Source organism: Triticum dicoccoides, chromosome 5B (assembly GCF_002162155.2).
Source record: "Triticum dicoccoides isolate Atlit2015 ecotype Zavitan chromosome 5B, WEW_v2.0, whole genome shotgun sequence".
NCBI classification, from domain to species: Eukaryota; Viridiplantae; Streptophyta; class Magnoliopsida; order Poales; family Poaceae; genus Triticum; species Triticum dicoccoides.
In genome coordinates, this window is record NC_041389.1 from 509,985,408 (window position 1) to 509,999,998 (window position 14,591).

At 45.9% G+C, this 14,591-nt stretch overlaps 1 protein-coding gene across 1 annotated transcript; it reads right to left on the reverse strand.

Moving 5' to 3' along the window:
• Positions 1-438: 438 nt before the first annotated feature.
• Positions 439-3,598, reverse strand: LOC119311221 (heat stress transcription factor B-2c-like). The gene is made up of 2 exons (XM_037586860.1): positions 3,090-3,598; positions 439-2,962 (listed from the first exon to the last, which is right to left on the reverse strand). Exons 1-2 carry the CDS (start codon positions 3,393-3,395, stop codon positions 2,069-2,071), a joined length of 1,200 nt encoding a protein of 399 aa, XP_037442757.1. The 5' UTR covers positions 3,396-3,598; the 3' UTR covers positions 439-2,068.
• Positions 3,599-14,591: the final 10,993 nt, after the last annotated feature.

Below are 14,591 nucleotides of genomic sequence, written 5' to 3' on the forward strand. Positions count from 1 at the left end.
TGATCATGTACTGTTCATGATCATTCTGTCTTTGGATATGCCATATGTCGTGCCGTCAGATTAGTATATGTTGTTTGTTTCCTGTCATATATTGCCCAAATTATGTGATATGTTGTTTGTGTTTCCTGAGATTTGCAAATATCCTGTGATCTATTGCCTACTTTCTGAATATTGCAAGTTCATGTGTAAATCCTGTAGAAAATGCAAAGCAGTGACCAAATGGTTGAGCACATGACCATACCTTGTACAGATTGCACATCACCCATGCCCTGTACAGGTTGCACATCACATGACCAAATGTGCCTGGCACATTACAAGATCATATCATGTAGAAAATGGTAAGCAAATGACCAAATGGTACCAATTTGACCAAATGCTAATAATCTCACCAAATGGCACAGCTCAAACATCATATATCAAATAGGAATTTTTTGTTCAGGCTACAAAACTCATCACAATCATAGCACAGATCACAACACAGTACGTACTATGCAATTACCAAAAGATCACAGACAGCCCAGATCATCTGGCTTAACTAACATATTTCACTGCATTTTGTCCACTGAAATTCAGAACAGTACACTGCATCTTGTGCAGACAGTGCCTCCCCGCAGCTGGTCCAGACTTCCGGACGGCGTCTGACAGCAGCGACGCACGGACGTATATCGTGCCGGAATCCTGCAGCAGCATCTTGCGCCGCCGCCGACAGCCGCACCACCTGCGGCTCCATTGTCGCCGTCCGCAGGGGCTCGAAAGACAGTGTCCTTCGGCCCAGCGCCGGCGCTGCCCCCTTCTCCGTCCTCCCGCGCAGCCGCGGAGCACTAGCACGGTTTCCACTCCGCCTCCACATTGTAGTCCGCCGCCTTGTACACCACGCGGAGCAGCCCTGCCGCCGGCCGCTGCGCGTATGACCCACGCAGAGCACCCCGCCACCGCCGCTGTTCGACATCCTGCACTCGCCGGCCCTGCCACCGGGCGCCATGCCCATGGCCGCTGCCTTCTCCAGCGAACGCCTGTGGTTCGCAACCGCCGCCGCCACGCATGGTTCTCTACAGTTAGGGATTGGAGAAAGAATTGGGGATCGAACAGAGGAAGTTTCCGCTTCTCAAGCTCAACTATAGAGAAAACGATGCGGCCCGCGAGGCCGTGACAGCCTGCGTCGGCCCGCGTTGACGTGGCTTGAGGCGTAGACGCGTACGTACGTGGGGCCCGCCCCAGGACCGTCGATGGACCATCTTCGCAAGTACCAGGATCGTAGCGAGGCAACCCGCGAGCTCGAGGACCGTTCTGGACCAAACCGACGAGTATGGGGACTGTACGTGCAATTCACTCTTTTTTTATGGTACCACACACCTTCTCATCAGAAAGAAAAAAATTGCGGAGACGGCACGGAAGAGGGAGAATGGAACAACCGGGCAAAAAGGCAGCGCACGTTGCCTTACCTGACCCGCAGCGACTGGACAGCACGTCGCCATCTCCGCCCCATCCGTTGCCGAGAGCGAACAAAGAAACGGGCGCATTCCGCGCGCGCGCCTTTTCATTTCGAGTTGGAACCAAGCCCCTGAGTCGCACACCGCACGTGTACCATTCACATTGACCCGTCTGAACATAACTACGTAGCACTTATAACCATATATCTGGCCGCCAAACCCCGCTACCGTCTACAGCTATCGCCCACGCAGCTGACTAAAATACCACTTATGAAAGTTATCAAAAAATAATAATAATACCACAAGCAAATCGTAGTTACTCTTCCTCTTCTACTACTACTGTCTCCCGCACAAGCAGAAGGAGCTATTTACATACAGCATATGAAATGGCCGATCAACCTACCGGGAATGCACCTTTTCATTTCTACAGTCCGCTCTACCACGACAAATTACACAACACATATTATAGATCAAATGAAACAGGAACATCACAATTACATGGGTAGAGGGGGCAGCCGAGCTCCCCAGCTAGCAAAGTAATGCAAGATCCTATCACGACTCTAGTGATGCTTACAGTATTATTATTTGATGGTGATTAATAATTAGTAGGTGCTCGAAGCTTCTACAACATCGTCCACTCACCTCGAGTTGGATCTGTCCTGGTCTGACCCGGAACCGGCCCCGGCCCCGTCCTGCCCGTTGCAGGCCCGGTACACGGGCTTGGGCCGGTATATCGGCCACGACTGCCGATCCTCGCTGCCGCCGTCGGGCCGCCGGTTCGCTGCCTCCTCCGGCTTCACGTCCGCGCCGTCGCCGTTGCTGTTAGGAAGCTCCTCGCCCTCGCCGTCTTCTTCTTCGTCTCGCGCTCGCTTGAGCCCTATGGAGACGCCAAACAGCCTCGCGTCCGTCTCCGGCCCGCCGTCGACGGCGAGGCCGGCGGCCGTGGCCAGCGCCGAGCACGATGGCATCAGGTCCAGTATCCCCGCGGGGAGCGGCGGCGGAGGGGCCAGGGCCGACTCGCCCGAGCAGTTCACCACGGACGACAGCGACCCGGGGCCGCCGTCCGGCTGCTGGCTCGAGGCGAACTTGGACATGAGGCTCACGATGTTGTTGCACAGCTTCTTCATCTGTCCCAGCTCGCGGGTCAACCGCGCGTTATCCCGCCGCAGCCGGTCGTTCTCCTCGCCCATATCACCGGACGAGGAGCCGGCGGCGGCGCCGCCCAGGCCGGAGCCTGAGCCGGACGGTGCGGCCGGCGGGAGCTCCTCCGCGGATCCTGAGTTGGACGACAGGACCTGCTCCTCGGAGGAGAGCTGCGGCCCCGGCGAGCCGGAGCGCGTAACCGGCAACGCCATCGGGATCGCCGCGGTGGCAACCGTCACCGCCCCAGCCGCGGCGGCGGCAGCGGCAGCCGCAAGCCCCGCCGATTGGACCACCTTCCGGCGGTGTATGTCGCAGAGCAGGCGCTTCTCGCCTCGCCGGAAGCAGTCGTTGGCGAACTCCCACCGGTCCGGCACGATCTTCCTAAATCCCTATACGCCACAGCAAGCAAAATTAGAGGATCAACAACATGGGCATTCCACGCCAAAAATCCAGAAAGGCCAAATCCCAACCCCGAGCCCGAGGAATCAACCAACCGAACCCATCGAGCGCACGTACGTAGGTGTTGAGCTGCCGCACGAAGCTAGAGAAGTTGTTGTGCTTGAAGTACTTGGGGAGCAGGTCCCGGGCGAACTCCGCCGGCCGCCACACCACGAACGTCGACCCGTCCTCGCCCCACGAGATCACGTCGTCCACCGCCGGGTCCTCGACGAGCTGGTACGTCTTGGTCAGGAACGGCGTCGGCAGCGACCTCTGCCCCGCCGCGTCCGCCGACGCCACCAGCCCCGGCATAGGCGCCGGGGGAGGAGGCTCCGCCCCAGCCCTGTCCGCTGCCGCCGCCGCAGCGCCATGCTCGGCCGCCATCACGCCGGCGCCTCCTCTACCCCTCCCGGCCGGATCTGGCCCGGGGAACCCCGTAGTAGCTTCCAGATGCGGTTGAGGCCACCTCACCAAGGAAAGGAATGTACGGAAGAAGCCTTCTGGAAGCTTCGCCCGCGGGATTACGAGACTTATACCCAACGGGAGGAGGAGAACGGCGATAAAAATAAGAGAAATGAAAAAATGGAGAGAAAGGCGAGGGGCAAAAGAAAACGCACTTTGATAAAAATAAATTTTCTCGACCGCGACACGACGCACACCACTCGTACCGAGAAAGCCGCGGCGGGGTGGACCCGGCCCGCATGGATATCTTCCGCCGCGCGGCCGCATCCGGCCGTTGGATGGGCATCTGGTGGCGGCAGCGGACGGCCCGGATGCCATTCGGGCGAGATTTGGTTCTATACGGGGTGGCCCGCGGCATGGGTGCGGTGGGGCCGGGGTGTTAGGAAAGAGCGAGAAACTTCGATGGCTTGTCGCCCTTCCGTTTTCTGGAAGGTTCAGGTCCGCGCGGGCTTGCGCCAGGCTGGACGGGAGCACGTGTCGACCATCCCGCCGGCGGTATGGATAAGATTTTGTTTTGCGAGGGGGACCTGGATTTATGCGTCGGATGCTTGGTACTTTTGCATTTTTTTGGTCACCCTACTACTGTATTCCAAGAAGGTTCTCTAAGCTTCGATATAAATTGATTTTTGTGCTTTTTTGGCAGCCTACCATTCGAAGAACGTTCTCTGATCTTCTGATATTTGTACTTGGTATTTGTGCTATTTTTGTCAGTCCACTATTCAAAAGCTCTACTCCCTTCCTTCCTGAATACAATACTCTTTTTAAAGATTCCAATGCGGACTATGCAAGATGGGTGAATCTATACTCTAAAATATCTATATACTCCTTCCGTCTGGAAATACTTGTCGAAGAAATGGATAAAAATGGATGTATCTACAACTAAAATACGTCTAGATACATTCATTTTTCCGACAAGTATTTTTGGACGGAGAGAGGACATTCATATGTAGTTTTTATTAGTAGAATCTCTAAAAAAAAGACTTGGAGCCAAAGGGGAGGTTAAGAGAGACCAACGGCCCAAATCTTTTTTATACTCTTACCTCTCATGTGAAAAGGGAATGTATACCCATAAAACATCACACTTATATTTTGGAACAAAGGGAATACATTCTTTCGTGGGTATTTTATGTGTGTAAAATTTGTCCATCCCATTAGTAGGACTTGTACAAGACATTTTGATAACTATACTGCATATCTCTTCATGTTTATGTGCCACACCATTTTGGAGGTTGGATGAATAACAGGATACTTATGTTCTTACCAATTGTAATGTCCCCCTTTGATTTGGCTTTATCTCCTCACTTAGTATTCCCATGTATTGATCCTTTTTCTTCCCTTCTATGGTCCTTTTTTCATGAAAAAAATTAAATGAATGGAATTTCAATCTTTTGCATTTATTAGTCATCAGTGATCAAATAATAGTGATTATCTTGAAATATCTAGGAATCTTCGGTTTAAACAACGGTGGAATCTCTACTTACTTAAAAGTTAAAACATACGTAAAGTTCCTGTTCCTGCCAAGCAGAACTCTTCATCAACCAGTTCCCCCCTCCCACCATGTCCCTTCGCCGGTTATCTTTGTTCAACCTGTACTTTTGTCCCACCATGGTTATTTGATTGCAGCTTCCCGCACCCCACTCAATCACATTAATTAACTTACCATTGCATCAATTCCACCTCAATTAACTTACCTTTTGCATCAATCGCGCATATCATGTAATTTACTTATCTTACGCATCAATTTCATAATTTACGTAACATGCGTGACATATACTACAACTTTTTTTTTATTTTGGTAAGTCTAGATTATTTTCTGTACATATTTGATTGTGTATATCGGCTCACATGCGCGCTGGGATTCAGAGATCATGCCTGAATAGGCTTAGAAGGCATGGATTTTGGAAAGTTTGGATTCTGTGAAAACCCAATTCATATATCTCCTTTTCTCTCTAACTTGGTCGAAGAAGACAGGCTGCTGGCGGCCTCACCAGTGTATTTTCATCTACTGTTGTTGTATTAAAAATTATTTGGCCCCCGTAATAACGCACGAGTAATTACCTAGTGAGTGTAAAAAAAATACACTCATCAACCTCCCAAACTTAATACTCCAAATAAAAAAATACACTCATCAACATCAATTCCTAAGACACCAGTTAAAATTGATAAGTGATAATGGTAATTGATTCACACCAATTATACATAGATGGACGGAGGTGGAAATCTGGGTGATGGTGTTTGTAAGTGCATCTAGTGCCCCTTAGTGATTTTGGTGTATTGAAGACTTATAGGTTAAGGGACTAATATGTTTGTGAGTGTACACAGGCTCTATAAGTCAATGAGGAGTTTGATATTTACAGTGAAAGTCGACCCCTAAAAATGAATGTCTTCGGCTAAAGACTTTGGTTCTCTTGAAGACTTTGAAAGTGAAGAAATTGGTGTGACCTTGAAGATTCGATATTCATGCGAGGAATCTGGAGCGTGAAGACTTTTGTTTTCGTAGTTTCATTTTCTTCTTCTTGATTCATAGGAAACACCGTACTGTTAAAGGGGGTCGAGGTAATACTAAGGAAACATATTTCCAAGTGATGCTCATCTCAAAATCCTACACCTACCCAATCCTTCGAGTGAAGCCATTGGAAATCTCATATCAGTTCAGTCAATTTCTTCAGTGATAGAGACGAAGATCTTCTGGTCTCTGAGGAATTTTTTCTAACTAAGGAGTTAGGAATTCGCTAGTGCGGATTGCCTACACAATGAGAACATGATAGCCCTGAGGAATTCGAACCTCAAAATATCCGATCGTTGCTAAGCGGCGCGCTAGCCGTTCCAAAATATCTACCACCTAACGGTCATATCATTGAAGGGCATTTATGTCTTATCATGTCGGGCTGCTTCCTAGGCTATAAATAGCCGCCCCCTACAACCACTAGATGGTTGGCTGCTCCGAGAGAAACTGACACTTGTCATTTGAGAGCATCCCATCCTCCGAGGACTTTGAGCGAAAATTATCAAGTGAGGAAAACCCAAACCTACAAACCCCAAAGTGATTGAGCATCACTGAAGAGATTGTTCATGTGTGGAACCGACGCTTGTTACCTTTGAGGACTGTGTATCCTCTGGACGGTTAGGCGTCATGGTCTGAGCATCCAAGAGGAATTGTGGATTGCCGAGTGACCTAGTCTGTGAAGGTTTGGAAGTCACCTGTGAAGACTTACCACTACTGTTGGGCAAGATTTGTTTGATCTTAGCTCAAGGAGAATACGATGAGTATTGTGTGTCCGGGACTGTGTGTCCTCGAGTTTAAATACTCAGCCGCTCAAACCAGACGTACAACTGTCACAGCAGTTGGAACTGGTCGAACAAATCATCATCTTCACCAAGCCAACTGGTTCTATTTCCTCAACCCTTTCATTTCCTCAGTTATGTGTTGATGTACCTGATCATTACTGCTTGAACACATTGTCTGAAGACTTTCTCTATTTCCTCAAACCTAATTCTTTAGTCTATTTGTCTTCATCCTACTTATCATGTGTTTACGCTTTCTGTACTCAGTGCTTGTCCTTCATTTCATCATGATGACTATGTTGTTACTCTGTTTTGCTTATTCCTGAGTATTTATTCCGCTGCAAGTAGTTCTTCGATTAGGAACCTCACCCTGAAATTCCCAGTGAAGATTTCTTATAAATCGCCTATTCACCCCCCTCTAGTCGATGTAACGCACTTTCAATTGGTATCAGAGCAAGGTACTCCCTTGTTCTGTGTGATTTTGGTTTAACCGCCTGGAGTTTTAATTATGTCGACTGCAGGTATGAGCAAGGTCTCGGCTGGGTGTCCTACCTTTGACGACACGTACTACCCCTACTAGAAGAACAAGATGCGTATGCATCTTGAGGCAATTGATAACGATCTCTGGTACGTTGTGGAAAATGGCGTTCCCTCAGTCTCTCCGTCTCTCAATGCTACCGATGTGAAGAGATTCAAACAACTCGATTCTCAAGCGAAGAATATCATATGTGGCCATCTGAGCAAAGGTCAGTACAACAGAGTGAGTGCATTGGAAACTGCCAAGCTGATTTGGGACAGGCTGTCCAAGGTCAACGAAGGAGTCTCAACTCAACGTGACTCCCGAGTTGATGTTCTTCGCAATCTCTTCAACCGCTTCAAAAGACTCGACAATATTTAGCAAACCTTCGATCGCCTCACTGACATCTCAAATGAGCTTCAAGCACTTGGTGCCACTGATATCACCGATCATGAGATGGTGAAGAAATTGCTGAGATCACTTGACACCTCATTTGATACCCTCACACTGATGGTTCAAGAACGAGCTGATTACAAGTCACTTGACCCCGCTGATATCCACGAGAGGCTAAATACTCATGAGTTCCAGCTTGCTGAAAAGAGAGATATCTATGGATCGAGCTACGGAAGATCACGTGCACTGAAGGCCAAGGCAGTATCTGAGTCCGAAGCTGAGGATATTGGTAGCAGCCTTGGTGATCCTGAAGAACTGAGCAAGGAGCTAGCAATGCTCGTGAGGAAATTCCAGAAGTTCTCTCGCCGTGGCCGCTTTGGAAAGTCTTCAAGAAATGATGATTCCTCATCCCGTGACTACAAGAAGAGAGCTTTCCACAAATGCAAGAAACCTGGTCACTACATGTTTGATTGTACTCTGTGGGAAAAGGAATCAAAGAAGAAGAAGTACAAAGATGATGACTCCGATGATTCAAAGAAGAAGAAGAAATCCTCAAAGTCTTTATCATCAAAATCCTCAAAGTCTTCATCTCACAAGAAGAGCAGCTCCAAGAAGGCCCGGGCATTCATTGGCAAGGAAATGGACTCTAAAGCGGAATCTTAGGATAATGTGGAAGAGGAGAAATATAAGGAATCTAACTCTGGTGTGGCTAGCCTAGCCCTCGCTACTGCATCGTCAGCAAGTCCATCTTCAACGCTGAAGAAAATGACTTCTCTGACTCTGCTGACAAGGGCAATGATGACTATGCTCCCACCTATTGCTTCATGGCAAAAGGTGCCAAGGTACTCAAGCATTCCCCCTCTGACTTCTAGTGAGGATGAATCTGATGACAATCTTAAGCCTAGCTATTCGAAACTTGCTAAAATTGCTGTTAAACAACAGAAGGCTTTAGAAAAGATTCAAAATCAACTAGATAGAAGCGATGACCTGTTGGGTGAGGAATTGAATCGAACTAAGACTCTGACAGATAATCTTCAGAGACTTCAAACTCAGTTTGACAACCTTCAAAATCATCATAACACTTTCTTAACTGATCATGAGACTCTTTCTTATGAATTTCTTCAGAGAAAGCAAGATCTCGAGGTGTTAAAAGTGAGTTATGAAGATCTTCAGAAGGAAAATGATTCATTGCTCGCTCAATAGATCAGTTCCGCTCAGGAAGAATTTGTTCCACCATGTCTTAAATGCATTGAGCGTAAATCTGCTAATTCATCACCTAAATGTTCAAATGCTTCTATTGCTGCAATTCTTCAACTATCTCTGTGGTCACAAATTCCTCATCTGAGGATACCACATGTATCACTGATGATAATGCAGGGCTGAAGGAATTGTATGTGATAGGCATTTACAAAAGCCTCAAAGGGCATCAGACTCTTTGTGATGTGCTCAAAAAGCAGATCTTGAACAGGAACCCTAGGAAAGAGGGTATTGCCTTTGAGAGGAAACTCAATGTTGATGGAACCTACTGGAAACCTGAGCAGTACCCCAAAACCTCATGGGTTGTTGCGAAAGGACCTCCTGTAGATCCATGCAATTTATCTAGCTTTACCTCTGATTCTTCATATTCCTCTGATGGGTCATTTAACTCCAATTATAAGCTGTTCAAGAATCAGAACAGTGAAGTATTTGCTCGATATGTTGGAACTAACTGCAGGAACGGTCCCCCTATGAAGAAAATCTGGGTTCCTAAAAGTTGCCTTGAAAATCTTCAGGTGAATGTCATTATGACACCACCCATGAAGAATAGGAACCCCAGATCAAATTCTTCATATGGACCAAACTCTTCATATGGATCCAAGTCCTCATATGGACCAAATTCTTCATGTGGATCAAATTCCTCACATGGATCAAAATCCTCGTATGAACATCATCGTGCTAACACTTTTGTTTCGCAGGGAAAGTCTAAGGGCCATGAATATGTGCATTATTCTTCAAACCATTATGTTCATAAGTCCTCGAAGAATTTCTCTGCTTATTCATATGCTTATCCTAACCACTCTTCTTTGAAACAAAGTGCACTGGCTTCTATGCCATCATTTTCTTATGGAGCTCGCAGAATGATGAACTCTTTGCCACCCCTCCAGATGTGGGTGGTGAAGAAGAAGAACTAATCTCTTATGCAGGGGTCTCCAGACGAACTTGATCGTCTGAAGAATTTGCTGGAGACCTGAATGTGCTTGAAAGGATGCAAGCTAATCACGAAGAAATGAATCATTCATTTCTCACGTCCTCATATTGCTATATTTGTTACTGTTGATGAAATTGATATCATATTCTTCACTGATGAAGTATATGGGTTCGTAAGTTGCACCAATTCATCTGCAGGATGAACAACCCAAAGCTACTGAGTGGGTCCTCGACAGTGGATGTACAAATCACATGACTGGTGATAGAAGCTTGCTGATGGACACTGATTTGTCACCATCTCATCTGAAGCATATCACCTATGCTGACAAAGGAAAAAGCAAGGTATTGGGTCTAGGTAAGGTTGCAATCTCAAAGGATAAACACATGGACAAAGTCATGCTTATTGAGTCCTTAGGATTCAACCTTATGTCAGTCTCAATGCTTTATGATCTTGATATGGTTGTTGTCTTCGGCAAATTTCGATGCCTTGTGCTAATGGAATCTGACAACTCCAAAGTCTTCGAAGGCTTTAGGAAAGGAGACTTGTATATTGTTGATTTCTCTGCAGGACCACAACCTACCACATGTCTACTCGCAAAAGCTTTAGAATGCTGGTTATGGCATCGACGACTTGGTCATGCTGGGATGAGGAACTTGCATACACTCGCAAAGAAGAAGCACGTCATTGGCATCGAGGGTGTCAAATTCCTCAAAGATCATCTTTGTGGGGCTTGTGAGGCTGGAAAGATCACTAGAGCCAAGCATCCCACGAAGACTATCATGACCACTTCTCGTCCCTTTGAATTGCTTCATATGGATCTATTTGGCCCTACTCATTATGCCACGTTCACTAGTTCTGCATCATTATATGGCTTTGTCATAGTTGATGACTATTCTCATTACACATGGGTGCATATCATCACTTACAAAAATGAAGTGCAGGAAGTCTTCAGACGTTTTTCCTCAAGGGCTTACACAAACTTCAGTGTGAAGATCAAGCATATCAGGAGTGATAATGGAATCGAGTTCAAGAACACTGGCCTCGATGAATATCTCGATATGCTTGGTATTACTCACGAATTGTTTGCTCCTTATACTCCTCAGCGGAATGGCGTCGTGGAGCGCAAGAACATGACTCTTGTTGAGATGGCTCGCACTATGCTTGATGAATACAAGACAACTGAGCGCTTCTGGCCTGAAGCAATTGATACTGCGTGCCACATCATCAACAGAGTATATCTTCACAAATTCTTCAAAAAGACCACATATGAACTCCTCACTGACAAGAAACCCAATGTAAGTTATTTTAAAATCTTCGGTGCTAAATGCTGTATTAGAGATCCTCACCATCACTCTAAATTTGCACCTAAAGCACATGATGGTTTTATGCTTGGTTACGGAAAGGACTCGCACACCTACAGAGTCTTCAACACCGTTCACCACAAGGTTGTTGAAACTGTAGATGTGCGGTTCGATGAAACTAATGGCTCGCAAAGAGAGCACCTACCTCCTGTGCTAGATGAAATGTCACCTAAGGAATCCATCAAGCTCAAAGCTACTGAGGATGTCATCCCTGCCGAAGAAATTGTTGAAGAAGTCATTCATGATCGTGAAGAAAATCATGCTGGTGGTGCTAAAGAAACTGGTCCGGAAGAAACTGGTGGGCCTAAGCAAAGTCGTCAACCCGCACATCCTCGCATTGCAAATGAAGTGCAAGTCGAGAATATCATCGATGAAATTCGTGCACCAGGTCCCCTCACGCGCTCAAAAGCTTCACATTTATCTAACTTTTGTGGGCATTTTGCATTTGTCTCTATCACAGAGCCCACCAAAGTAGATGAAGCATTCATGGAATCCGAGTGGATTCAAGCCATGCAAGATGAATTGCATCAATTCGAGCTCAACAATGTATGGGAGCTTGTCAAACGACCAGAGCCGCGAAAGCACAACATCATCGGTACCAAATGGATCTACCACAACAAACAAGACGAAAATGGCCTCGTGGTGAGGAATAAGGCTCGTCTTGTAGCTCAAGGCTACACACAGGTTGAAGGAATTGATTTCGATGAAACTTTTGCACCTGTTGCTAGACTTGAGGCTATTCGCATATTGCTTGCTTATGCTAACCATCATAATATCATCTTACAACAAATGGATGTGAAAAGTGCACTCCTCAATGGTAAGCTTGAGGAAGAAGTATATGTTGCTCAACCACTAGGTTTTGAGGATCCAAAATTTCCAGATCACATCTACAGACTCAACAAGGCCCTCTATGGCCTCAAGCAAGCACCTCGGGCGTGGTATGACACACTGAAGGAATTCCTCATGAAGAAAGGCTTCAAACCCGGTTCACTTGACCCAACTCTTTTCACCAAATCATATGATGATGAATTATTCGTGTGCCAAATGTATGGTGATGATATTATCTTTGGCTGTACTAACCAACGTTACAGTGATGAATTTGCATATATGATGAGTGAAGAATATCAAATGTCTATGATGGGAGAATTGAAATTCTTCTTAGGTCTTCGGATTTGTCAACAATACAATGGCATATTCATATCTCAGGAGAAATACCTCAAGGATGTATTAAGGAAATTCGGCATGCAAGACTACAAAGGCGTCAAAATTCCTATGCCCACAAATGGCCATCTATGCACTGATGAAAATGGTAAAGACTTCAATCAAAAGGTATACCGCTCCATGATTGGCTCTTTATTGTACTTATGTGCATCTAGGCCGGATATTATGCTTAGTGTTTGCATGTGTGCCCGATTTCAAGCTACACCGAAGGAATCACACCATAAGGCTGAGAAGCATATTCTTCGATATCTAGCTCACACACCAACACTTGGATTATGGTATCCCAAGGGATCTTCCTTTGATCTAATTGGATACTCAGACTCTGACTATGCCGGCGATCGGGTGGACCGCAAGTCAACGTATGGCACATGTCATTTCCTTGGACGATCCTTGGTATGTTGGTCCTCGAAGAAGTAGAACCGCGTATCACTCTCCACTACAGAAGCTGAGTACATTGCTGCTGGATCATGCTGTGCTCAATTACTATGGATGAAGCAAACACTCAAGGACTATGGCATCAACGTGAATAATGTGCCTCTCTACTGTGATAATGAGAGCGCTATCAAGATTGCTCATAACCCAGTTCAGCACTCGAAGACAAAGCACATCCAGATTCGTCATCATTTTCTTTGTGATCATGTGTTGAAGGGCGATATCTCCATCGACCACGCAAGCACTGAAGACTAGTTGGCCGATATCTTCACTAAGCCCTTGGATGAGAAGATATTTAGCAATTTGCGGTGTGAGCTAAATATACTAGAATCTTCAAATGTTCTTTGAAAAGGACACTCATCCTAACACTTATGCTGGCTTGATGACTTAGATGTGCAACACATGAAGTAACGTTTTTCTTCAATCAATGAAGACCAATCCTCTAAGTGTGAAGAAATTAATGAAGAAATTGATTCTCAGAACCCTACGAGAATTGTACGCGGTGTCTGAAATCAGCTTTCTTATACGGTGGGTTACGCCACCAACCAAAGTTGAAAATCTTAAATTTAAGTTTTTCTTCGTTTTTGAAATTCCTCAGTTTTTCAAATTCTTCAACTTTTCATTGTCTTCACTCTTTCCGTCGTTATTCTTCATTTGACTATATATATATATATATATATATATATATATATATGAGTTTATCTCCTCTACAGCATTCACTTATTGCTAATTCTTCAAGTTGACTTTTCTACTAAGTGAATGTGATCGGACCCTTCCCCCTCTATGCTAAACTCAACCCAATCTGTTCACAAATTCTTCATGTGCATTCTATTTTGAAACTCGTTCAAATTCTTCACTGAGTCCTTGTTAGCAGAAGAAATTGCGAACGACACTTTAAAATATTCTTCTCTGAAATTTTTGGCTTTTGCCGCTCAAACCGTTACGCATTCCACGGTATACTCATCTATTCACCCACGATCTCACACGATCTCCACTTCTCAGTACATGGGTGACACATGTCGCGCGAATGAGAAGGGTCCGGGGCACGTTCGTCCAAATTCTTCAGGCGAACAGTTATTCACCTCCGCTATAAATACCCCTTCCCTTCCTCATTTCACTTTTACTCCGCTCGACCTCACTCCCTCGCTCGATATTCTCAAACCCTAGAGCCGCCACTAACTCCATCGTCGCCGGTGAGGAAGAGCTTCACTGCCTCGACCTCGTCGCCGTCGTACTCGCGCCGGCTGCGGAAATCTACCCTCCGCCGCCGCCGTAGACATCTTCCTCCGCCAAGTTAGGGCGTGGAAGATCCGAGCCGACAAACTTCCAAATCTACACTTCTAGTTCGTCGTGTTCTTTGTCAAGGGTAATTAAAAGTTACTTTTACTGCATTTATTCTACTGATGATTTTCATCAAATCCTCAAAAGGTGTTTATTCTTCGATCTCCACACTCTAAACACCTAGCACAAAATCTTCATTTCTTGATCTGTTTCTCTAAGTGATGTTTTTCTTCATGATTCCTCAATTGTGTGAATCTCACGATATGCACAACTCTAGAACCTAAGACAAAGAACGCTTAGTGAAATTCTTCAAGACACATTGGGTCAATTTCCTCAAACTTCATCAAATTTACAAAACCTTGTGAGAACGCATATGACCTTTCCAAATCTTCGCACCTATACTTTGTTCACAGGTACTCATGTCAGCTGCTGAATCACTA

Excerpts from the sequence above, each read along its gene's own strand:
- LOC119311221 (XM_037586860.1), bottom strand. The coding sequence starts at position 3,395 with ATGGCGGCCGAGCATGGCGCTGCGGCGGCGGCAGCGGACAGGGCTGGG. Across the intron at positions 2,963-3,089 it reads TGCGGCAGCTCAACACCTAC|GGATTTAGGAAGATCGTGCC; the intron begins GTACGTGCGCTC and ends TGTGGCGTATAG.